General features: G+C 42.4%; 1 protein-coding gene across 17 annotated transcripts in view; it reads left to right on the top strand.

The window, feature by feature from the left end:
* Positions 1-24272, top strand: part of LOC119899016 (mucin-2-like) — a 41573-nt gene extending 17301 nt beyond the window's left edge. For 7 of the 17 annotated variants that reach the window (XM_038713379.1, XM_038713386.1, XM_038713378.1 and 4 more), the window contains 24 exons: positions 59-558; positions 1957-2021; positions 2115-2257; positions 2382-3361; positions 4761-4825; positions 4919-5061; positions 5186-5865; positions 7265-7329; positions 7423-7565; positions 7690-8549; positions 9948-10012; positions 10106-10248; positions 10373-11952; positions 13798-13862; positions 13949-14094; positions 14208-14566; positions 16418-16482; positions 16569-16714; positions 16828-17186; positions 19038-19102; positions 19189-19334; positions 19448-19806; positions 21640-21704; positions 21791-21971. In XM_038713379.1, coding sequence (XP_038569307.1) covers positions 59-558; positions 1957-2021; positions 2115-2257; positions 2382-3361; positions 4761-4825; positions 4919-5061; positions 5186-5865; positions 7265-7329; positions 7423-7565; positions 7690-8549; positions 9948-10012; positions 10106-10248; positions 10373-11952; positions 13798-13862; positions 13949-14094; positions 14208-14566; positions 16418-16482; positions 16569-16714; positions 16828-17186; positions 19038-19102; positions 19189-19334; positions 19448-19806; positions 21640-21704; positions 21791-21956 — 7373 coding nt within the window. In that variant the 3' untranslated portion in view covers positions 21957-21971. Of the gene's footprint in view, positions 1-58; positions 559-1956; positions 2022-2114; positions 2258-2381; positions 3362-4760; positions 4826-4918; positions 5062-5185; positions 5866-7264; positions 7330-7422; positions 7566-7689; positions 8550-9947; positions 10013-10105; positions 10249-10372; positions 11953-13797; positions 13863-13948; positions 14095-14207; positions 14567-16417; positions 16483-16568; positions 16715-16827; positions 17187-19037; positions 19103-19188; positions 19335-19447; positions 19807-21639; positions 21705-21790; positions 21972-22073; positions 22244-23208; positions 23274-23362; positions 23509-23741 lie in introns of those variants that run through there. The other 10 variants (XM_038713385.1, XM_038713384.1, XM_038713381.1 and 7 more) reach the window with 10 other exon arrangements.
* The last annotated feature ends 228 nt before the right edge of the window (positions 24273-24500 follow it).

Raw genomic sequence — 24500 nt, 5'->3', positions numbered from 1 at the left:
ATTTAAATTAAATGCATGTTACAGTATATTAATCGATAAACCATTGGCTTTGGTACAGCTGCTTTTTCCAGCGCCGCAACTAACGCTACAGCTGCCCCAACAGCTGCTCCAACTGCAGCTCCTAATGCAACAGCTGGACCTATTGCAGCTCCTAATGCAACAGCTGTCCCAACAGCAGCTCCCAACATTACAGTGGCTCCAACTGAAGCACCTAATGCAACAGCTGGCCCGACAGCAGCTCCCAACATTACAGTGGCTCCAACTGCAGCTCCTAATGCAACAGCTGGCCCGACAGCGGCTCCCAACATTACAGTGGCTCCAACTGCAGCGCCTAATGCAACAGCTGGCCCGACCGCTGCCACGACTACAGTTACCAGTGCAACAGCCCCTTCCCCTACTGCACTAGCTACTTCAACCACCACTGCATCAACAAATCCACCTTCATCCAGTGAGGGAACACTGGGTCTTCAATTTCGTCTTGACCAAACATTTACATCAGATCTCTCCAACCCATCCTCTACAGCGTTCCAGACATTAGCTCTATCAGTGGTCAGCGAGGTAAATTGCCCGTGCACTATCATAGCATGCTTCTTACACTAATAATATACTGTGATCATCATGCACACTTCGGGGCAAATTCACAAAAGGCTTGTGCAGCTTTTGCAGTGGGTAGCAGGAGGAAAGAGAACACACAATGCAACATTTCCACATAGAGATTTAAAATTATAGTGACGGAAGTGGTAATAATACAAATAGTGAAAGCAATAATAATGATAATGATTGTCGCAGTGAGTGTTGAGCAGGAACATGGGGGCAGTACGTGGCTTGCAATACTGGATCCAGACTGCACAGCTCCAGAGCTCATGCAATACTGGAAAAATAATGCATACAGATGGAGGGGGAGGAGATGGGAGCTCAGTGCATCAAGGGAAGTCTCCTGGCAGTCTAGGCCAATAGCAGCATAGCTCAGATAAGGTTCAGAGCTCACCTGAACCAGCCTCAGCTATAAATAAAAACAAAATAGCACAAATAGATAATATATTGCAACAAATACTAATTCACAAACACCAGCAGTGAGAGTAAAATTACATATTAAGAGTTGGTGATAACTACAGAGCATTTATAGGGGTGCTGCGCCCAGACTTTTCTGTGATCATGACAGTGGTGATTTTAGCCAGGTGAAGCAATGATCCACCATAGTAGGCTATATCGTAAGGGCACAGAAATTCAATACCTGATATTCACCACCTTGGAATTAAACTTGAAAACAACATAAAACTGCTGTGAGAAGTGGAGACAATGGTTCACTTTAGTTCAATTAAAAATGTATTCCTATAATGCCAATTTAAAACAAAAGTAATATCATTGCACATTTCATATAGAGCAAATCTAAAACACCCAACCATTCCTACCATTAACAAGCACTTGGTGACAGAGGCAAGAAAAAACTACCATTTAGGAGGTAGAGACACTGTGAACAGACTAAAGACTCAGGGTAGGCGGCCATCTGCCTCGACCAGGTGGGGATAAGGGAGACAGGGAGGGAGAGAGAGTTTACACACTGTAACAGTCCAGCACACTACAGAGTAAGCCATAGAAAAACGAGAGACAGCTAGCAAATAGAAACAAATGAAAGAGCAGTGGGAGTCAAGAGAAAATTAGAATAGTTATTGTAATTCACTGACTCTTTTCTTGTATTATTAGTGCCTGGAAAAAACTTGGAAAACATTATTTTATGTTTTATTGTGATTAAAATAATAACTTTAACCTCGAAAATTCTGAGTTGTATGTCTTGGAATATGACCTCCCTCCAGCAGCTCCATCATATTATCTATTTATCTACAATGGCCCTAATATGCCGTCATGTCCACATTTGAGATTTATCTACCTCCAGTCCAACCACAACTAATTTGTTTAAGCCATTGGATTGAAAATCACTGTAATGTTGTCTTTCAGCTAAACAATGTGGGTAAAAGGCTGTATGGATTATCTTTCCTACGCGCCATCATCAACGCATTCAGGTATGAATAAATTTCAATCACTGACTTATTTTTTCTTGACATTTGCTGGTCACTTGCTTTTAAAAGAGTTGCTTTCTTTCTTTGCCATTGTAGGAGTGGATCAGTGGTTGTTGACTCGACCATGGTGTTCACAGATCCAAACTCAGTTCCTCCAGCAAGCAATGCAACTGCACAACTCAGTACTGCACTTACAAGCAACTCTACCCTGAACATTATACCAGGAAGCTTTAACATAAGTAAGTAATTTAAGACACAAAAGTCAAACTTAATCAATTTTTGTATTCATATTTTTAATCTCATCTATTTAAATTAAATGCATGTTACAGTATATTAATCGATAAACCATTGGCTTTGGTACAGCTGCTTTTTCCACCGCTGCAACTAACGCTACAGCTGCCCCAACAGCTGCTCCAACTGCAGCTCCTAATGCAACAGCTGGACCTATTGCAGCTACTAATGCAACAGCTGTCCCAACAGCAGCTCCCAACATTACAGTGGCTCCAACTGCAGCTCCTAACGCAACAGCTGGCCCGACAGCGGCTCCCAACATTACAGTGGCTCCAACTGCAGCTCCTAACGCAACAGCTGGCCCGACAGCGGCTCCCAACATTACAGTGGCTCCAACTGCAGCTCCTAATGCAACAGCTGGCCCGACAGCGGCTCCCAACATTACAGTGGCTCCAACTGCAGCTCCTAACGCAACAGCTGGCCCGACAGCGGCTCCCAACATTACAGTGGCTCCAACTGAAGCACCTAATGCAACAGCTGGCCCGACAGCGGCTCCCAACATTACAGTGGCTCCAACTGCAGCTCCTAATGCAACAGCTGGCCCGACAGCGGCTCCCAACATTACAGTGGCTCCAACTGCAGCTCCTAATGCAACAGCCGGCCCGACAGCGGCTCCCAACATTACAGTGGCTCCAACTGCAGCGCCTAATGCAACAGCCGGCCCGACAGCGGCTCCCAACATTACAGTGGCTCCAACTGCAGCGCCTAATGCAACAGCCGGCCCGACAGCGGCTCCCAACATTACAGTGGCTCCAACTGCAGCGCCTAATGCAACAGCCGGCCCGACAGCGGCTCCCAACATTACAGTGGCTCCAACTGCAGCGCCTAATGCAACAGCTGGCCCGACCGCTGCCACGACTACAGTTACCAGTGCAACAGCCCCTTCCCCTACTGCACTAGCTACTTCAACCACCACTGCATCAACAAATCCACCTTCATCCAGTGAGGGAACACTGGGTCTTCAATTTCGTCTTGACCAAACATTTACATCAGATCTCTCCAACCCATCCTCTACAGCGTTCCAGACATTAGCTCTATCAGTGGTCAGCGAGGTAAATTGCCCGTGCACTATCATAGCATGCTTCTTACACTACTAATATACTGTGATCATCATGCACACTTCGGGGCAAATTCACAAAAGGCTTGTGCAGCTTTTGCAGTGGGTAGCAGGAGGAAAGAGAACACACAATGCAACATTTCCACATAGAGATTTAAAATTATAGTGACGGAAGTGGTAATAATACAAATAGTGAAAGCAATAATAATGATAATGATTGTCGCAGTGAGTGTTGAGCAGGAACATGGGGGCAGTACGTGGCTTGCAATACTGGATCCAGACTGCACAGCTCCAGAGCTCATGCAATACTGGAAAAATAATGCATACAGATGGAGGGGGAGGAGATGGGAGCTCAGTGCATCAAGGGAAGTCTCCTGGCAGTCTAGGCCAATAGCAGCATAGCTCAGATATGGTTCAGAGCTCACCTGAACCAGCCTCAGCTATAAATAAAAACAAAATAGCACAAATAGATAATATATTGCAACAAATACTAATTCACAAACACCAGCAGTGAGAGTAAAATTACATATTAAGAGTTGGTGATAACTACAGTGCATTTATAGGGGTGCTGCGCCCAGACTTTTCTGTGATCATGACAGTGGTGATTGTAGCCAGGTGAAGCAATGATCCACCATAGAAGGCTATATCGTAAGGGCACAGAAATTCAATACCTGATATTCACCACCATGGAATTAAACTTGAAAACAACATAAAACTGCTGTGAGAAGTGGAGACAATGGTTCACTTTAGTTCAATTAAAAATGTATTCCTATAATGCCAATTTAAAACAAAAGTAATATCATTGCACATTTCATATAGAGCAAATCTAAAACACCCAACCATTCCTACCATTAACAAGCACTTGGTGACAGAGGCAAGAAAAAACTACCATTTAGGAGGTAGAGACACTGTGAACAGACTAAAGACTCAGGGTAGGCGGCCATCTGCCTCGACCAGGTGGGGATAAGGGAGACAGGGAGGGAGAGAGAGTTTACACACTGTAACAGTCCAGCACACTACAGAGTAAGCCATAGAAAAACGAGAGACAGCTAGCAAATAGAAACAAATGAAAGAGCAGTGGGAGTCAAGAGAAAATTAGAATAGTTATTGTAATTCACTGACTCTTTTCTTGTATTATTAGTGCCTGGAAAAAACTTGGAAAACATTATTTTATGTTTTATTGTGATTAAAATAATAACTTTAACCTCGAAAATTCTGAGTTGTATGTCTTGGAATATGACCTCCCTCCAGCAGCTCCATCATATTATCTATTTATCTACAATGGCCCTAATATGCCGTCGTGTCCACATTTGAGATTTATCTACCTCCAGTCCAACCACAACTAATTTGTTTTAAGCCATTGGATTGAAAATCACTGTAATGTTGTCTTTCAGCTAAACAATGTGGGTAAAAGGCTGTATGGATTATCTTTCCTACGCGCCATCATCAACGCATTCAGGTATGAATAAATTTCAATCACTGACTTATTTTTTCTTGACATTTGCTGGTCACTTGCTTTTAAAAGAGTTGCTTTCTTTCTTTGCCATTGTAGGAGTGGATCAGTGGTTGTTGACTCGACCATGGTGTTCACAGATCCAAACTCAGTTCCTCCAGCAAGCAATGCAACTGCACAACTCAGTACTGCACTTACAAGCAACTCTACCCTGAACATTATACCAGGAAGCTTTAACATAAGTAAGTAATTTAAGACACAAAAGTCAAACTTAATCAATTTTTGTATTCATATTTTTAATCTCATCTATTTAAATTAAATGCATGTTACAGTATATTAATCGATAAACCATTGGCTTTGGTACAGCTGCTTTTTCCAGCGCCGCAACTAACGCTACAGCTGCCCCAACAGCTGCTCCAACTGCAGCTCCTAATGCAACAGCTGGACCTATTGCAGCTACTAATGCAACAGCTGTCCCAACAGCAGCTCCCAACATTACAGTGGCTCCAACTGCAGCTCCTAATGCAACAGCTGGCCCGACAGCGGCTCCCAACATTACAGTGGCTCCAACTGCAGCTCCTAACGCAACAGCCGGCCCGACAGCGGCTCCCAACATTACAGTGGCTCCAACTGCAGCTCCTAACGCAACAGCTGGCCCGACAGCGGCTCCCAACATTACAGTGGCTCCAACTGCAGCTCCTAACGCAACAGCCGGCCCGACAGCGGCTCCCAACATTACAGTGGCTCCAACTGCAGCGCCTAATGCAACAGCCGGCCCGACAGCGGCTCCCAACATTACAGTGGCTCCAACTGCAGCGCCTAATGCAACAGCTGGCCCGACCGCTGCCACGACTACAGTTACCAGTGCAACAGCCCCTTCCCCTACTGCACTAGCTACTTCAACCACCACTGCATCAACAAATCCACCTTCATCCAGTGAGGGAACACTGGGTCTTCAATTTCGTCTTGACCAAACATTTACATCAGATCTCTCCAACCCATCCTCTGCAGCGTTCCAGAAATTAGCTCTAACAGTGGTCAGCGAGGTAAAATGCCCGTGCACTATCATAGCATGCTTCTTACACTAATAATTTACTGTGATCATCATGCACACTTCGGGGCAAATTCACAAAAGGCTTGTGCAGCTTTTGCAGTGGGTAGCAGGAGGAAAGAGAACACACAATGCAACATTTCCACATAGAGATTTAAAATTATAGTGACGGAAGTGGTAATAATACAAATAGTGAAAGCAATAATAATGATAATGATTGTCGCAGTGAGTGTTGAGCAGGAACATGGGGGCAGTACGTGGCTTGCAATACTGGATCCAGACTGCACAGCTCCAGAGCTCATGCAATACTGGAAAATAATGCATACAGATGGAGGGGGAGGAGATGGGAGCTCAGTGCATCAAGGGAAGTCTCCTGGCAGTCTAGGCCAATAGCAGCATAGCTCAGATAAGGTTCAGAGCTCACCTGAACCAGCCTCAGCTATAAATAAAAACAAAATAGCACAAATAGATAATATATTGCAACAAATACTAATTCACAAACACCAGCAGTGAGAGTAAAATTACATATTAAGAGTTGGTGATAACTACAGAGCATTTATAGGGGTGCTGCGCCCAGACTTTTCTGTGATCATGACAGTGGTGATTTTAGCCAGGTGAAGCAATGATCCACCATAGAAGGCTATATCGTAAGGGCACAGAAATTCAATACCTGATATTCACCACCTTGGAATTAAACTTGAAAACAACATAAAACTGCTGTGAGAAGTGGAGACAATGGTTCACTTTAGTTCAATTAAAAATGTATTCCTATAATGCCAATTTAAAACAAAAGTAATATCATTGCACATTTCATATAGAGCAAATCTAAAACACCCCAACCATTCCTACCATTAACAAGCACTTGGTGACAGAGGCAAGAAAAAACTACCATTTAGGAGGTAGAGACACTGTGAACAGACTAAAGACTCAGGGTAGGCGGCCATCTGCCTCGACCAGGTGGGGATAAGGGAGACAGGGAGGGAGAGAGAGTTTACACACTGTAACAGTCCAGCACACTACAGAGTAAGCCATAGAAAAACGAGAGACAGCTAGCAAATAGAAACAAATGAAAGAGCAGTGGGAGTCAAGAGAAAATTAGAATAGTTATTGTAATTCACTGACTCTTTTCTTGTATTATTAGTGCCTGGAAAAAACTTGGAAAACATTATTTTATGTTTTATTGTGATTAAAATAATAACTTTAACCTCGAAAATTCTGAGTTGTATGTCTTGGAATATGACCTCCCTCCAGCAGCTCCATCATATTATCTATTTATCTACAATGGCCCTAATATGCCGTCGTGTCCACATTTGAGATTTATCTACCTCCAGTCCAACCACAACTAATTTGTTTTAAGCCATTGGATTGAAAATCACTGTAATGTTGTCTTTCAGCTAAACAATGTGGGTAAAAGGCTGTATGGATTATCTTTCCTACGCGCCATCATCAACGCATTCAGGTATGAATAAATTTCAATCACTGACTTATTTTTTCTTGACATTTGCTGGTCACTTGCTTTTAAAAGAGTTGCTTTCTTTCTTTGCCATTGTAGGAGTGGATCAGTGGTTGTTGACTCGACCATGGTGTTCACAGATCCAAACTCAGTTCCTCCAGCAAGCAATGCAACTGCACAACTCAGTACTGCACTTACAAGCAACTCTACCCTGAACATTATACCAGGAAGCTTTAACATAAGTAAGTAATTTAAGACACAAAAGTCAAACTTAATCAATTTTTGTATTCATATTTTTAATCTCATCTATTTAAATTAAATGCATGTTACAGTATATTAATCGATAAACCATTGGCTTTGGTACAGCTGCTTTTTCCAGCGCCGCAACTAACGCTACAGCTGCCCCAACAGCTGCTCCAACTGCAGCTCCTAATGCAACAGCTGGACCTATTGCAGCTCCTAATGCAACAGCTGTCCCAACAGCAGCTCCCAACATTACAGTGGCTCCAACTGAAGCACCTAATGCAACAGCTGGCCCGACAGCGGCTCCCAACATTACAGTGGCTCCAACTGCAGCTCCTAACGCAACAGCCGGCCCGACAGCGGCTCCCAACATTACAGTGGCTCCAACTGCAGCTCCTAACGCAACAGCCAGCCCGACAGCGGCTCCCAACATTACAGTGGCTCCAACTGCAGCTCCTAACGCAACAGCTGGCCCGACAGCGGCTCCCAACATTACAGTGGCTCCAACTGAAGCACCTAACGCAACAGCAGGCCCGACAGCGGCTCCCAACATTACAGTGGCTCCAACTGCAGCTCCTAATGCAACAGCCGGCCCGACAGCGGCTCCCAACATTACAGTGGCTCCAACTGCAGCGCCTAATGCAACAGCCGGCCCGACAGCAGCTCCCAACATTACAGTGGCTCCAACTGCAGCGCCTAATGCAACAGCCGGCCCGACAGCGGCTCCCAACATTACAGTGGCTCCAACTGCAGCGCCTAATGCAACAGCTGGCCCGACCGCTGCCACGACTACAGTTACCAGTGCAACAGCCCCTTCCCCTACTGCACTAGCTACTTCAACCACCACTGCATCAACAAATCCACCTTCATCCAGTGAGGGAACACTGGGTCTTCAATTTCGTCTTGACCAAACATTTACATCAGATCTCTCCAACCCATCCTCTACAGCGTTCCAGACATTAGCTCTATCAGTGGTCAGCGAGGTAAATTGCCCGTGCACTATCATAGCATGCTTCTTACACTACTAATATACTGTGATCATCATGCACACTTCGGGGCAAATTCACAAAAGGCTTGTGCAGCTTTTGCAGTGGGTAGCAGGAGGAAAGAGAACACACAATGCAACATTTCCACATAGAGATTTAAAATTATAGTGACGGAAGTGGTAATAATACAAATAGTGAAAGCAATAATAATGATAATGATTGTCGCAGTGAGTGTTGAGCAGGAACATGGGGGCAGTACGTGGCTTGCAATACTGGATCCAGTTTGCACAGCTCCAGAGCTCATGCAATACTGGAAAAATAATGCATACAGATGGAGGGGGAGGAGATGGGAGCTCAGTGCATCAAGGGAAGTCTCCTGGCAGTCTAGGCCAATAGCAGCATAGCTCAGATAAGGTTCAGAGCTCACCTGAACCAGCCTCAGCTATAAATAAAAACAAAATAGCACAAATAGATAATATATTGCAACAAATACTAATTCACAAACACCAGCAGTGAGAGTAAAATTACATATTAAGAGTTGGTGATAACTACAGAGCATTTATAGGGGTGCTGCGCCCAGACTTTTCTGTGATCATGACAGTGGTGATTTTAGCCAGGTGAAGCAATGATCCACCATAGTAGGCTATATCGTAAGGGCACAGAAATTCAATACCTGATATTCACCACCTTGGAATTAAACTTGAAAACAACATAAAACTGCTGTGAGAAGTGGAGACAATGGTTCACTTTAGTTCAATTAAAAATGTATTCCTATAATGCCAATTTAAAACAAAAGTAATATCATTGCACATTTCATATAGAGCAAATCTAAAACACCCAACCATTCCTACCATTAACAAGCACTTGGTGACAGAGGCAAGAAAAAACTACCATTTAGGAGGTAGAGACACTGTGAACAGACTAAAGACTCAGGGTAGGCGGCCATCTGCCTCGACCAGGTGGGGATAAGGGAGACAGGGAGGGAGAGAGAGTTTACACACTGTAACAGTCCAGCACACTACAGAGTAAGCCATAGAAAAACGAGAGACAGCTAGCAAATAGAAACAAATGAAAGAGCAGTGGGAGTCAAGAGAAAATTAGAATAGTTATTGTAATTCACTGACTCTTTTCTTGTATTATTAGTGCCTGGAAAAACTTGGAAAACATTATTTTATGTTTTATTGTGATTAAAATAATAACTTTAACCTCGAAAATTCTGAGTTGTATGTCTTGGAATATGACCTCCCTCCAGCAGCTCCATCATATTATCTATTTATCTACAATGGCCCTAATATGCCGTCGTGTCCACATTTGAGATTTATCTACCTCCAGTCCAACCACAACTAATTTGTTTTAAGCCATTGGATTGAAAATCACTGTAATGTTGTCTTTCAGCTAAACAATGTGGGTAAAAGGCTGTATGGATTATCTTTCCTACGCGCCATCATCAACGCATTCAGGTATGAATAAATTTCAATCACTGACTTATTTTTTCTTGACATTTGCTGGTCACTTGCTTTTAAAAGAGTTGCTTTCTTTCTTTGCCATTGTAGGAGTGGATCAGTGGTTGTTGACTCGACCATGGTGTTCACAGATCCAAACTCAGTTCCTCCAGCAAGCAATGCAACTGCACAACTCAGTACTGCACTTACAAGCAACTCTACCCTGAACATTATACCAGGAAGCTTTAACATAAGTAAGTAATTTAAGACACAAAAGTCAAACTTAATCAATTTTTGTATTCATATTTTTAATCTCATCTATTTAAATTAAATGCATGTTACAGTATATTAATCGATAAACCATTGGCTTTGGTACAGCTGCTTTTTCCAGCGCCGCAACTAACGCTACAGCTGCCCCAACAGCTGCTCCAACTGCAGCTCCTAATGCAACAGCTGGACCTATTGCAGCTCCTAATGCAACAGCTGTCCCAACAGCAGCTCCCAACATTACAGTGGCTCCAACTGAAGCACCTAATGCAACAGCTGGCCCGACAGCGGCTCCCAACATTACAGTGGCTCCAACTGCAGCTCCTAACGCAACAGCCGGCCCGACAGCGGCTCCCAACATTACAGTGGCTCCAACTGCAGCTCCTAATGCAACAGCCAGCCCGACAGCGGCTCCCAACATTACAGTGGCTCCAACTGCAGCTCCTAACGCAACAGCTGGCCCGACAGCGGCTCCCAACATTACAGTGGCTCCAACTGAAGCACCTAACGCAACAGCTGGCCCGACAGCGGCTCCCAACATTACAGTGGCTCCAACTGCAGCTCCTAATGCAACAGCTGCCCCGACAGCGGCTCCCAACATTACAGTGGCTCCAACTGCAGCTCCTAATGCAACAGCTGTCCCGACAGCGGCTCCCAACATTACAGTGGCTCCAACTGCAGCTCCTAATGCAACAGCTGGCCCGACAGCGGCTCCCAACATTACAGTGGCTCCAACTGCAGCTCCTAATGCAACAGCTGCCCCGACAGCGGCTCCCAACATTACAGTGGCTCAAACTACAGCTCCTAATGCAACAGCTGTCGCGACAGCGGCTCCCAACATTACAGTGGCTCCAACTGCAGCTCCTAATGCTACAGCTGGCCCAACAGCGGCTCCCAACATTACAGTGGCTCCAACTGCAGCTCCTAATGCTACAGCTGGCCCGACAGCGGCTCCCAACATTACAGTGGCTCCAACTGCAGCTTCTAATGCAACAGCTGGCCCGACAGCAGCTCCCAACATTACAGTGGCTCAAACTACAGCTCCTAATGCAACAGCTGCCCAGACAGCGGCTCCCAACATTACAGTGGCTCCAACTGCAGCTCCGAATGCTACAGCTGCCCAGACAGCGGCTCCCAACATTACAGTGGCTCCAACTGCAGCGCCTAATGCAACAGCTGGCCCGACAGCGGCTCCCAACATTACAGTGGCTCCAACTGCAGCTCCTAATGCAACAGCTGCCCAGACAGCGGCTCCCAACATTACAGTGGCTCCAACTGCAGCTCCTAATGCAACAGCTGGCCCGACAACGGCTCCCAACATTACAGTGGCTCCAACTGCAGCTCCTAATGCAACAGCTGGCCCGACAGCGGCTCCCAACATTACAGTGGCTCAAACTGCAGCTCCTAATGCAACAGCTGGCCCGACAGCGGCTCCCAACATTACAGTGGCTCCAACTGCATCTCCTAATGCAACAGCTGTCACCACAGCGGCTCCCAACATTACAGTTACCAGTGCAACAACCGCTTCTACTGCTGCACCAGCTTCAACCTCCACTGCATCAACAAATCCACCTTCACCCAGTGAGGGAACCCTGGGTCTTCAGTTTCGTCTTGACCAAACCTTTACATCAGATCTCTCCAATCCATCCTCTGCAGCGTTCCAGACATTAGCTATATCAGTGGTCAGCGAGGTAAAATGCCCATGCACTATCATAGCATGCTTTTTACTCAAACAATATTCTCTGAATAACATGCACATTTATGGGCGATTATACAAAAGGATTGTGCGGCTTCTGCGGTGAGTAGCAGGATGAAAGAGAACACACAGTGCACAATGTAAGTTCCACATAGAGATTTAAAATAATAGTAATGGAAGTGGTAATAATACAAATAGATAAATATAGTTATAGCACTGATAATGATAATAATTGTAGCAGTGGGTGTCGAGCAGGAACATGGGGGCAGTACTGGCTTGTAATATTAGATTCAGACCGCACAGCTCCAGAGGCAGAAATACCTCCTGAAAGTGAAAGGAGTGAAGAGAAAGCACAAAACTATAGGAGAGGGAAGATGTTGCATTAGTATCTTGCATTAATGGGATAATAATGCATACAGATGGAGGGGCAGGAGAGGGGCAGCTCAGTGCATCATGGGAAGTCTCCCGTCAATCTAGGCCAGTAACAGCATAACTACGATGGTTCAGGGATCACCTGAGCCAGCCCCACCTATAAGTAGGACAAATAGCACAAATAGACAAGTAACAAGTGGTCCAGAGAGTTCCGTGGCTTGCTAAGATGGCTGTTCCGGTAGATTGAGGCAGACGTCTGGTTGTGATTCCCGGAGACAGGGAAAATCCCAGTTAGCAAGGCAGGCAGACAAAAAAGGCAGATAAACCAGTCATACAAAATAGTAGTAGCAAGCAAACAGGCTGGCTGGTACATGTTCCTAGACATACTAAGAATGACCAATCCAATAGGGACTGGATATCTGTTCTGTCCTTAAGAAGGGAGGCTGATTGGCTTGATCATGATCAGACGTGTCAATGCCAATTCCTGGCAGCTTAGGAAAAGTACCAAACCAGGGAAGCCAGAGGTAACATCCACAGTCTCATCTGGAAAGGAAAAGAGAGCGACAGAAAGAGAGAGAGCAAGAGAGACCGAGCGAGCGAGAGAAACACAGATAAAACCAAAACATACCAAGCACACCGCTTTCACCCGAAGTCAAGAAAATAAACAAAGACAGACTCACTCCCAAACCAGATGTCACTGGGCAGGTGTCATGACAGGGGGTCCATGTCCAATTCCCAAACACCAGCACCATTAACCACACATAGAGTGAAATTGTTAGCATCTTCAGAGAGTTGGCGGTAACTGACATGTCCCGCCCCGACTTTCCAGTGATCATGGCAGTGGCGATTGTAGCCAAGCGACGCAATGGTCCAGAGTAGTACATAATAAGGGCACAGAAAGTACCTGATGAATGGGTTCTTGAATATACTCACGATGCTAACGCTCTTGCATTGATGTAAATCACAATTTGGTAATTCTATTTGTCCACATAATTGTCATTGTAAAGCTAATATTATTGTTTAAATAGGTTAACTCCCATTCCTTTTTTCCATAATTTGCCAAATATATTGGTACTGTAGAACAGTCAGGTATGTCTTCTTAATCTTGTAAACATTTTTGTGTGCATAAGATAATGTATGTACGACAGCATATTAAGGCTATGGTAGTTTGTTTTTTAAATGATTACAGAGCTGGCAGAGGTTAATATTCTGAGAAAAAATTTGCCACACATTTGCGAGAAAAAAACTTGGAAAATATTATTTTTCAGAAGCCCTTGTGTTATTAAAGGCTCAGTACTTTATTAACCCTAACCCTTTCTCATAAATTTACGACTTTAATTTCAAAGAATATTCAAGTTTTTCTTTCTCTGAAAACAACATGCCATCATACATATGTATGAGATGTATCTGCCTCCAAACTAAACAGAACAAAGTTCAATTTCAAAATCACTGTAACGTTACCTTTCAGTTAAACAGACTGTTTGCAAAGCTGTACGGATCATCTTTCCGACGTGCCATCATCAGGGCATTCAGGTAAGACAAGATTACTGACAAACGTTTGCTAGAAATTTTGTGGACTTGCTTTTAAAAATAGTTGCTTTCTTTCTTTGTCATCGTAGGAGTGGATCAGTGGTTGTCGACTCTACCCTTGTCTTCACAGATCCAAACTCAGTTCCTTCAGCAAGCAATGCGACTTCAGAACTCAATACTGCAATTACGAGCAGCTCTAACTCCTTGAACATTATACCAGGAAGCATTAATATAAGTAAGTTATTGAAAACACAAAAATCAGACTTAATCAATCTGTGTATTAATCTATTTAAATTAAATGCATGTTACAGTCTCATATTAATTGATAAACCATTGGTTTTGGTACAGCTGCTTCTTCCACAGCAGCTCCTAACACTACAGCTGCCCCGACAGCTTCTCCAACTGCAGCTCCTAATGCTACAGCTGCCCCTATTGCAGCTACTAACGCAACAGCCGTCACCACAGCGGCTCCAACTGCACTTCCTAATACGACAGCTTCACCTACTGCACGCACAACTACAGATACCAGTGCAACAACCGCATCTACTTCTGCACCAGCTTCAACCACCACTGCATCAACAAATCCACCTTCACCCAGTGAGGGAACCCTGGGTCTTCAGTTTCGTCTTGACCAAACCTTTACATCAGATCTCTCCAATCCATCCTCTGCAGCGTTCCAGACATTAGCTATATCAGTGGTCAGCGAGGTAAAATGCCCATGCACTATCATAGCATGCTTTTTACTCAAACAATATTCTCTGAATAACATGCACATTTATGGGCGATTATACAAAAGGATTGTGCGGCTTCTGCGGTGAGTAGCAGGATGAAAGAGAACACACAGTGCACAATGTAAGTTCCACATAGAGATTTAAAATAATAGTAATGGAAGTGGTAATAATACAAATAGATAAATATAGTTATAGCACTGATAATGATAATAATTGTAGCAGTGGGTGTCGAGCAGGAACATGGGGGCAGTACTGGCTTGTAATATTAGATTCAGACTGCACAGCTCCAGAGGCAGAAATACCTGCTGAAAGTGAAAGGAGTGATGAGAAAGCACAAAACTATAGGAGAGGGGAGATGTGGCATTAGTATCTTGCATTAATGGGATAATAATGCATACAGATGGAGGGGCAGGAGAGGGGAGCTCAGTGCATCATGGGAAGTCTCCCGTCAATCTAGGCCAGTAACAGCATAACTACGATGGTTCAGGGATCACCTGAGCCAGCCCCACCTATAAGTAGGACAAATAGCACTAATAGACAAGTAACAAGTGGTCCAGAGAGTTCCGTGGCTAACTAAAATGGCTGTTCCGGTAGATTGAGGCAGACGTCTGGTTGTGATTCCCGGAGACAGGGAAAATCCCAGTTAGCAAGGCAGGCAGACAAAAAAGGCAGATAAACCAGTCATACAAAATAGTAGTAGCAAGCAAACAGGCTGGCTGGTACATGTTCCTAGACATACTAAGAATGACCAATCCAATAGGGACTGGATATCTGTTCTGTCCTTAAGAAGGGAGGCTGATTGGCTTGATCATGATCAGGCGTGTGAATGCCAATTCCTGGCAGCTTAGGAAAAGTACCAAACCAGGGAAGCCAGAGGTAACATCCACAGTCTCATCTGGAAAGGAAAAGAGAGCGACAGAAAGAGAGAGAGAGCAAGAGAGACCGAGCGAGCGAGAGAAACACAGATAAAACCAAAACATACCAAGCACACCGCTTTCACCCGAAGTCAAGAAAATAAACAAAGACAGACTCACTCCCAAACCAGATGTCACTGGGCAGGTGTCATGACTGGGGGTCCATGTCCAATTCCCAAACACCAGCACCATTAACCACACATAGAGTGAAATTGTTAGCATCTTCAGAGACTTGGCGGTAACTGACATGTCCCGCCCCGACTTTCCAGTGATCATGGCAGTGGCGATTGTAGCCAAGCGACGCAATGTACCAGAATAGTACATAATAAGGGCACAGAAAGTACAATACCTGATGAATGGGTTCTTGAATATACTCACGTTGCTAACGCTCTTGCATTGATGTAAATCACAATTTGGTAATTCTATTTGTCCACATAATTGTCATTGTAAAGCTAATATTATTGTTTAAATAGGTTAACTCCCATTCCTTTTTTCCATAATTTGCCAAATATATTGGTACTGTAGAACAGTCAGGTATGTCTTCTTAATCTTGTAAACATTTTTGTGTGCATAAGATAATGTATGTACGACAGCATATTAAGGCTATGGTAGTTTGTTTTTTAAATGATTACAGAGCTGGCAGAGGTTAATATTCTGAGAAAAAATTTGCCACACATTTGCGAGAAAAAAACTTGGAAAATATTATTTTTCAGAAGCCCTTGTGTTATTAAAGGCTCAGTACTTTATTAACCCTAACCCTTTCTCATAAATTTACGACTTTAATTTCAAAGAATATTCAAGTTTTTCTTTCTCTGAAAACAACATGCCATCATACATATGTATGAGATGTATCTGCCTCCAAACTAAACAGAACAAAGTTCAATTTCAAAATCACTGTAACGTTACCTTTCAGTTAAACAGACTGTTTGCAAAGCTGTACGGATCATCTTTCCGACGTGCCATCATCAGGGCATTCAGGTAAGACAAGATTACTGACAAACGTTTGCTAGAAATTTTGTGGACTTGCTTTTAAAAATAGTTGCTTTCTTTCTTTGTCATCGTAGGAGTGGATCAGTGGTTGTCGACTCTACCCTTGTCTTCACAGATCCAAACTCAGTTCCTTCAGCAAGCAATGCGACTTCAGAACTCAATACTGCAATTACGAGCAGCTCTAACTCCTTGAACATTATACCAGGAAGCATTAATATAAGTAAGTTATTGAAAACACAAAAATCAGACTTAATCAATCTGTGTATTAATCTATTTAAATTAAATGCATGTTACAGTCTCATATTAATTGATAAACCATTGGTTTTGGTACAGCTGCTTCTTCCACAGCAGCTCCTAACACTACAGCTGCCCCGACAGCTTCTCCAACTGCAGCTCCTAATGCTACAGCTGCCCCTATTGCAGCTACTAACGCAACAGCCGTCACCACAGCGGCTCCAACTGCACTTCCTAATACGACAGCTTCACCTACTGCACGCACAACTACAGATACCAGTGCAACAACCGCATCTACTTCTGCACCAGCTTCAACCACCACTGCATCAACAAATCCACCTTCACCCAGTGAGGGAACCCTGGGTCTTCAGTTTCGTCTTGACCAAACCTTTACATCAGATCTCTCCAATCCATCCTCTGCAGCGTTCCAGACATTAGCTATATCAGTGGTCAGCGAGGTAAAATGCCCATGCACTATCATAGCATGCTTTTTACTCAAACAATATTCTCTGAATAACATGCACATTTATGGGCGATTATACAAAAGGATTGTGCGGCTTCTGCGGTGAGTAGCAGGATGAAAGAGAACACACAGTGCACAATGTAAGTTCCACATAGAGATTTAAAATAATAGTAATGGAAGTGGTAATAATACAAATAGATAAATATAGTTATAGCACTGATAATGATAATAATTGTAGCAGTGGGTGTCGAGCAGGAACATGGGGGCAGTACTGGCTTGTAATATTAGATTCAGACTGCACAGCTCCAGAGGCAGAAATACCTCCTGAAAGTGAAAGGAGTGAAGAGAAAGCACAAAACTATAGGAGAGGGAAGATGTTGCATTAGTATCTTGCATTAATGGGATAATAATGCATACAGATGGAGGGGCAGGAGAGGGGAGCTCAGTGCATCATGGGAAGTCTCCCGTCAATCTAGGCCAGTAACAGCATAACTACGATGGTTCAGGGATCACCTGAGCCAGCCCCACCTATAAGTAGGACAAATAGCACTAATAGACAAGTAACAAGTGGTCCAGAGAGTTCCGTGGCTAACTAAAATGGCTGTTCCGGTAGATTGAGGCAGACGTCTGGTTGTGATTCCTGGAGACAGGGAAAATCCCAGTTAGCAAGGCAGGCAGACAAAAAAGGCAGATAATCCAGTCATACAAAATAGTAGTAGCAAGCAAACAGGCTGGCTGGTACATGTTCCTAGACATACTAAGAATGACCAATCCAATAGGGACTGGATATCTGTTCTGTCCTTAAGAAGGGAGGCTGATTGGCTTGATCATGATCAGGCGTGTGAATGCCAATTCCTGGCAGCTTAGGAAAAGTACCAAACCAGGGAAGCCAGAGGTAACATCCACAGTCTCATCTGGAAAGGAAAAGAGAGCGACAGAAAGAGAGAGAGAGCAAGAGAGACCGAGCGAGCGAGAGAAACACAGATAAAACCAAAACATACCAAGCACACCGCTTTCACCCGAAGTCAAGAAAATAAACAAAGACAGACTCACTCCCAAACCAGATGTCACTGGGCAGGTGTCATGACTGGGGGTCCATGTCCAATTCCCAAACACCAGCACCATTAACCACACATAGAGTGAAATTGTTAGCATCTTCAGAGACTTGGCGGTAACTGACATGTCCCGCCCCGACTTTCCAGTGATCATGGCAGTGGCGATTGTAGCCAAGCGACGCAATGTACCAGAATAGTACATAATAAGGGCACAGAAAGTACAATACCTGATGAATGGGTTCTTGAATATACTCACGATGCTAACGCTCTTGCATTGATGTAAATCACAATTTGGTAATTCTATTTGTCCACATAATTGTCATTGTAAAGCTAATATTATTGTTTAAATAGGTTAACTCCCATTCCTTTTTTCCATAATTTGCCAAATATATTGGTACTGTAGAACAGTCAGGTATGTCTTCTTAATCTTGTAAACATTTTTGTGTGCATAAGATAATGTATGTACGACAGCATATTAAGGCTATGGTAGTTTGTTTTTTAAATGATTACAGAGCTGGCAGAGGTTAATATTCTGAGAAAAAATTTGCCACACATTTGCGAGAAAAAAACTTGGAAAATATTATTTTTCAGAAGCCCTTGTGTTATTAAAGGCTCAGTACTTTATTAACCCTAACCCTTTCTCATAAATTTACGACTTTAATTTCAAAGAATATTCAAGTTTTTCTTTCTCTGAAAACAACATGCCATCATACATATGTATGAGATGTATCTGCCTCCAAACTAAACAGAACAAAGTTCAATTTCAAAATCACTGTAACGTTACCTTTCAGTTAAACAGACTGTTTGCAAAGCTGTACGGATCATCTTTCCGACGTGCCATCATCAGGGCATTCAGGTAAGACAAGATTACTGACAAACGTTTGCTAGAAATTTTGTGGACTTGCTTTTAAAAATAGTTGCTTTCTTTCTTTGTCATCGTAGGAGTGGATCAGTGGTTGTCGACTCTACCCTTGTCTTCACAGATCCAAACTCAGTTCCTTCAGCAAGCAATGCGACTTCAGAACTCAATACTGCAATTACGAGCAGCTCTAACTCCTTGAACATTATACCAGGAAGCATTAATATAAGTAAGTTATTGAAAACACAAAAATCAGACTTAATCAATCTGTGTATTAATCTATTTAAATTAAATGCATGTTACAGTCTCATATTAATTGATAAACCATTGGTTTTGGTACAGCTGCTTCTTCCACAGCAGCTCCTAACACTACAGCTGCCCCGACAGCTTCTCCAACTGCAGCTCCTAATGCTACAGCTGCCCCTATTGCAGCTACTAACGCAACAGCCGTCACCACAGCGGCTCCAACTGCACTTCCTAATACGACAGCTTCACCTACTGCACGCACAACTACAGATACCAGTGCAACAACCGCATCTACTTCTGCACCAGCTTCAACCACCACTGCATCAACAAATCCACCTTCACCCAGTGAGGGAACCCTGGGTCTTCAGTTTCGTCTTGACCAAACCTTTACATCAGATCTCTCCAATCCATCCTCTGCAGCGTTCCAGACATTAGCTATATCAGTGGTCAGCGAGGTAAAATGCCCATGCACTATCATAGCATGCTTTTTACTCAAACAATATTCTCTGAATAACATGCACATTTATGGGCGATTATACAAAAGGATTGTGCGGCTTCTGCGGTGAGTAGCAGGATGAAAGAGAACACACAGTGCACAATGTAAGTTCCACATAGAGATTTAAAATAATAGTAATGGAAGTGGTAATAATACAAATAGATAAATATAGTTATAGCACTGATAATGATAATAATTGTAGCAGTGGGTGTCGAGCAGGAACATGGGGGCAGTACTGGCTTGTAATATTAGATTCAGACTGCACAGCTCCAGAGGCAGAAATACCTCCTGAAAGTGAAAGGAGTGATGAGAAAGCACAAAACTATAGGAGAGGGGAGATGTGGCATTAGTATCTTGCATTAATGGGATAATAATGCATACAGATGGAGGGGCAGGAGAGGGGAGCTCAGTGCATCATGGGAAGTCTCCCGTCAATCTAGGCCAGTAACAGCATAACTACGATGGTTCAGGGATCACCTGAGCCAGCCCCACCTATAAGTAGGACAAATAGCACTAATAGACAAGTAACAAGTGGTCCAGAGAGTTCCGTGGCTAACTAAAATGGCTGTTCCGGTAGATTGAGGCAGACGTCTGGTTGTGATTCCTGGAGACAGGGAAAATCCCAGTTAGCAAGGCAGGCAGACAAAAAGGCAGATAATCCAGTCATACAAAATAGTAGTAGCAAGCAAACAGGCTGGCTGGTACATGTTCCTAGACATACTAAGAATGACCAATCCAATAGGGACTGGATATCTGTTCTGTCCTTAAGAAGGGAGGCTGATTGGCTTGATCATGATCAGGCGTGTGAATGCCAATTCCTGGCAGCTTAGGAAAAGTACCAAACCAGGGAAGCCAGAGGTAACATCCACAGTCTCATCTGGAAAGGAAAAGAGCGACAGAAAGAGAGAGAGAGCAAGAGAGACCGAGCGAGCGAGAGAAACACAGATAAAACCAAAACATACCAAGCACACCGCTTTCACCCGAAGTCAAGAAAATAAACAAAGACAGACTCACTCCCAAACCAGATGTCACTGGGCAGGTGTCATGACTGGGGGTCCATGTCCAATTCCCAAACACCAGCACCATTAACCACACATAGAGTGAAATTGTTAGCATCTTCAGAGACTTGGCGGTAACTGACATGTCCCGCCCCGACTTTCCAGTGATCATGGCAGTGGCGATTGTAGCCAAGCGACGCAATGTACCAGAATAGTACATAATAAGGGCACAGAAAGTACAATACCTGATGAATGGGTTCTTGAATATACTCACGTTGCTAACGCTCTTGCATTGATGTAGATCACAATTTGGTAATTCTATTTGTCCACATAATTGTCATTGTAAAGCTAATATTATTGTTTAAATAGGTTAACTCCCATTCCTTTTTTCCATAATTTGCCAAATATATTGGTACTGTAGAACAGTCAGGTATGTCTTCTTAATCTTGTAAACATTTTTGTGTGCATAAGATAATGTATGTACGACAGCATATTAAGGCTATGGTAGTTTGTTTTTTAAATGATTACGGAGGTTAATATTCTAAGAAAAAATTCGCCACACATTTGCGAGAAAAATACTTGGAAAATGTTACTTTTCAGAAGCCCTATTAAAGGCTCAGTACTTTATTAACCCTAACCCTTTCTCATAAATTTACGACTTTAATTTCAAAGAATATTCAAGTTTTTCTTTCTCTGAAAACAACATGCCATCATACATATGTATGAGATGTATCTGCCTCCAAACTAAACAGAACAAAGTTAAATTTCAAAATCACTGTAACGTTACCTTTCAGTTAAACAGACTGTTTGCAAAGCTGTACGGATCATCTTTCCGACGTGCCATCATCAGGGCATTCAGGTAAAACAAGATTACTGACAAACGTTTGCTAGACATGTTGTTGACTTGTTTTTAAAAATATTTGCTTTCTTTCTTTGTCATCGTAGGAGTGGATCAGTGGTTGTCGACTCTACCCTTGTCTTCACAGATCCAAACTCAGTTCCTTCAGCAAGCAATGCGACTTCAGAACTCAATACTGCAATTATGAGTAACTCTACCTCCCTGAGCTTCATACAAGGAAGCATTAATATAAGTAAGTTATTGAAAACATAAAAATCAGACTTAATCAATCTATGTATTAATCTATTTAAATTAAATGCATGTTACAGTGTCATATTAATTGATAAACCATTGGTTTTGGTGCACCTGTTTCCTCTGCTGCCCCCACAGCAGCTCCTAATGCTACAGTTGCTTCAACTACCACTGCATCAACAAATCCTCCTACATCTAGTGAGGGAACCCTTGGTCTTACTTTTAGTCTGGACCAAACATTTACATCAGATCTCTCCAACCCATCATCAGCAGCGTTTCAGACTTTAGCTGCACTAGTGGTCAGAGAGGTAAGCTGGCTATGCACTCCAACAGTGTGCTTCTAATAACAAAAACTTTTTCTGCAAATAAATACTTTGTAAAAATACTTTTTCCAGGGGCATCAAACGTTAAAAAACGTAAATATATATATATATATATATATATATATATATATATATACACACACACACACATATATAATGCTTTTGGGAAATCATCATCATCAATCATGTACACTGAATATAAGAACACTCCTGTTGCTAATATTTTTGCATTTATGTAGAATAATCATTCAGTCTAATTTTCATTTGGAAACAATGACAGCCAACATTATTCTTGGAATTCCTGTTACGTCCTTTTTCTCCCAATTTGGCCAAATTTTTATCACTTGTTCTGGCAACCCTTCAGTGATCTTAGAAGTAAATGCAGATAATGAAGGCTAAGCTAAACTTAAAAGATTTTGCGACTTCCAATCATAGCAAAACACGTTAATCTATGGCTCTAACTGCCACTGAATTCCCGGAAACATAGAATATAATCTTAGAGAAATCAACACATTTGTGCTACTATTTCAAATTAATTGTTTTACATGAAAAAATAAATAAGCTAAACAAATTAAATTAAATAATGTAGGGCAAACCAGATATGTGTGATATTGTCAATTAAGGCAAGTCTGTAGTAAAATTCTGTAAGAGCTTTGTAGCCCATAGAGCTGTTGCTTTATTTGAAGACACACCAACCATGTTTTAAGAATAGAATATATTAATGTACTCATTGATTATTGCATTACACTGGAAGGAGGGATGTTTTCTGTTCCTATTTGCTTGCAAGTTAGCAACATCTGCTAAAGTGAAGTTGAGCAGAGATCCCAGTGGGGTTCACTCTCAATGTCTTCAAAACTTAGCAACGCTTCTGCTTTGTTGCAAACTGTTCATTGGGCGTGTGGCTATTTGTTGTATTTATATTTGCAAATCACAGTAATGTTACCTTTCAGGTAAATGGAGTGTGTGGAAAGCTGTTTGGACCATTTTTCCGTCGCTCCATAGTCAACTCATTCAGGTAAGACTAAATGTCAATCACTGACAAAATTTGCTACACGTGTTGTTGACTTGCTTTTTAAACGTGTTGATTTCTCTCTTTCATTTTAGGAGTGGATCAGTGGTTGTCAACACGACCCTTGTGTTCACGGATAAAAACTCAGTTCCTTCAGCAAGCACTGCAACTTCACAACTCAGTAGTGCACTTACTAGCACGTCTACATCCCTGAACATTATACCGGGCAGCGTGTCTGCACGTAAGTTATTAAAGACTTAAAAGTCAAACTTTACGATTTTATGGTTTACATTTATTAAATTATTAAATGCATGTTAGAATCTTTTGTTTAAATCTCTGGTTATTTTTAAATTGGAAAGCAAGGTGAAGGCTCAAAGTTGGGATGAAGTTACCTTTAAAGCCTGCATTTTGAACGTGTGAAGTTACTTGTAGTCCAGAGAATGTCACTGACCTCTGCCTTTTCTAATATTTCAGAGTCAACATCAACATCAAACAGTTCTCCTCGTCCCACAGCGGGCTCATTGGCAGTGTTTTCCCTAACACTGCTGGCTGTGGCACAGATACTGACAGACCTATAACCGGCATGCAGTTTTTATCCAACAAACCAAAGCCAAAAGATATAAGTGTGCATTATGAAAATTACCAATACTATGTGATGTGGTAAAAAGATGTGCCAAAATTTTGAGTTTTTCATTATTCTCAGAATTGATTTTGAAATCACTAGTATTTAACTTCCATTTAATTTAAATAATCATCAATCAATAATCAATCATTAAGATTATTTTATTATCATATTTTATCATCTTATTTAAGATAAAAAAAATACTATATTTTATATGTTTTGGGCATTTGTGTGGCAGTTGACATTCAGTATATTTGTTTTTTTGCTTCTTTATATGCTATTTTTCATGTGGCATTGTTAACATTTAAAAAATGCAAATACATGCTGTATGTAATGTACTATATATTTATTTCCAATAAAAAGCATTTTACAATTCAACAGGACACAGTTTATACTCAGTGACATTGTTAAGTGTGAATGAAAGAAGTGTGCAGTTAACGTAGAGTGGTGGAGTTTTAAACATATTAAACAATGAAGACGAACTTTCCCTAACCATAACCATGTAGTTTATTTTCTCTTACTATGTTTATTATTATACGCTAGAGCACGGGCAATAGCATGTGCTATTTGCGAGTTTTCGTCAATGGGCGTGTCTGTGGCGTTGATGATTC

Source organism: Micropterus salmoides, unplaced genomic scaffold (genome assembly GCF_014851395.1).
Source record: "Micropterus salmoides isolate LMB-PRFRI ecotype aquatic unplaced genomic scaffold, ASM1485139v1 Ms_hic_scaffold_12, whole genome shotgun sequence".
Taxonomy (NCBI): domain Eukaryota; kingdom Metazoa; phylum Chordata; class Actinopteri; order Centrarchiformes; family Centrarchidae; genus Micropterus; species Micropterus salmoides.
Note: the sequence above shows the minus strand (reverse complement) of the source record. Positions and strands in the feature narration are given on the sequence as shown.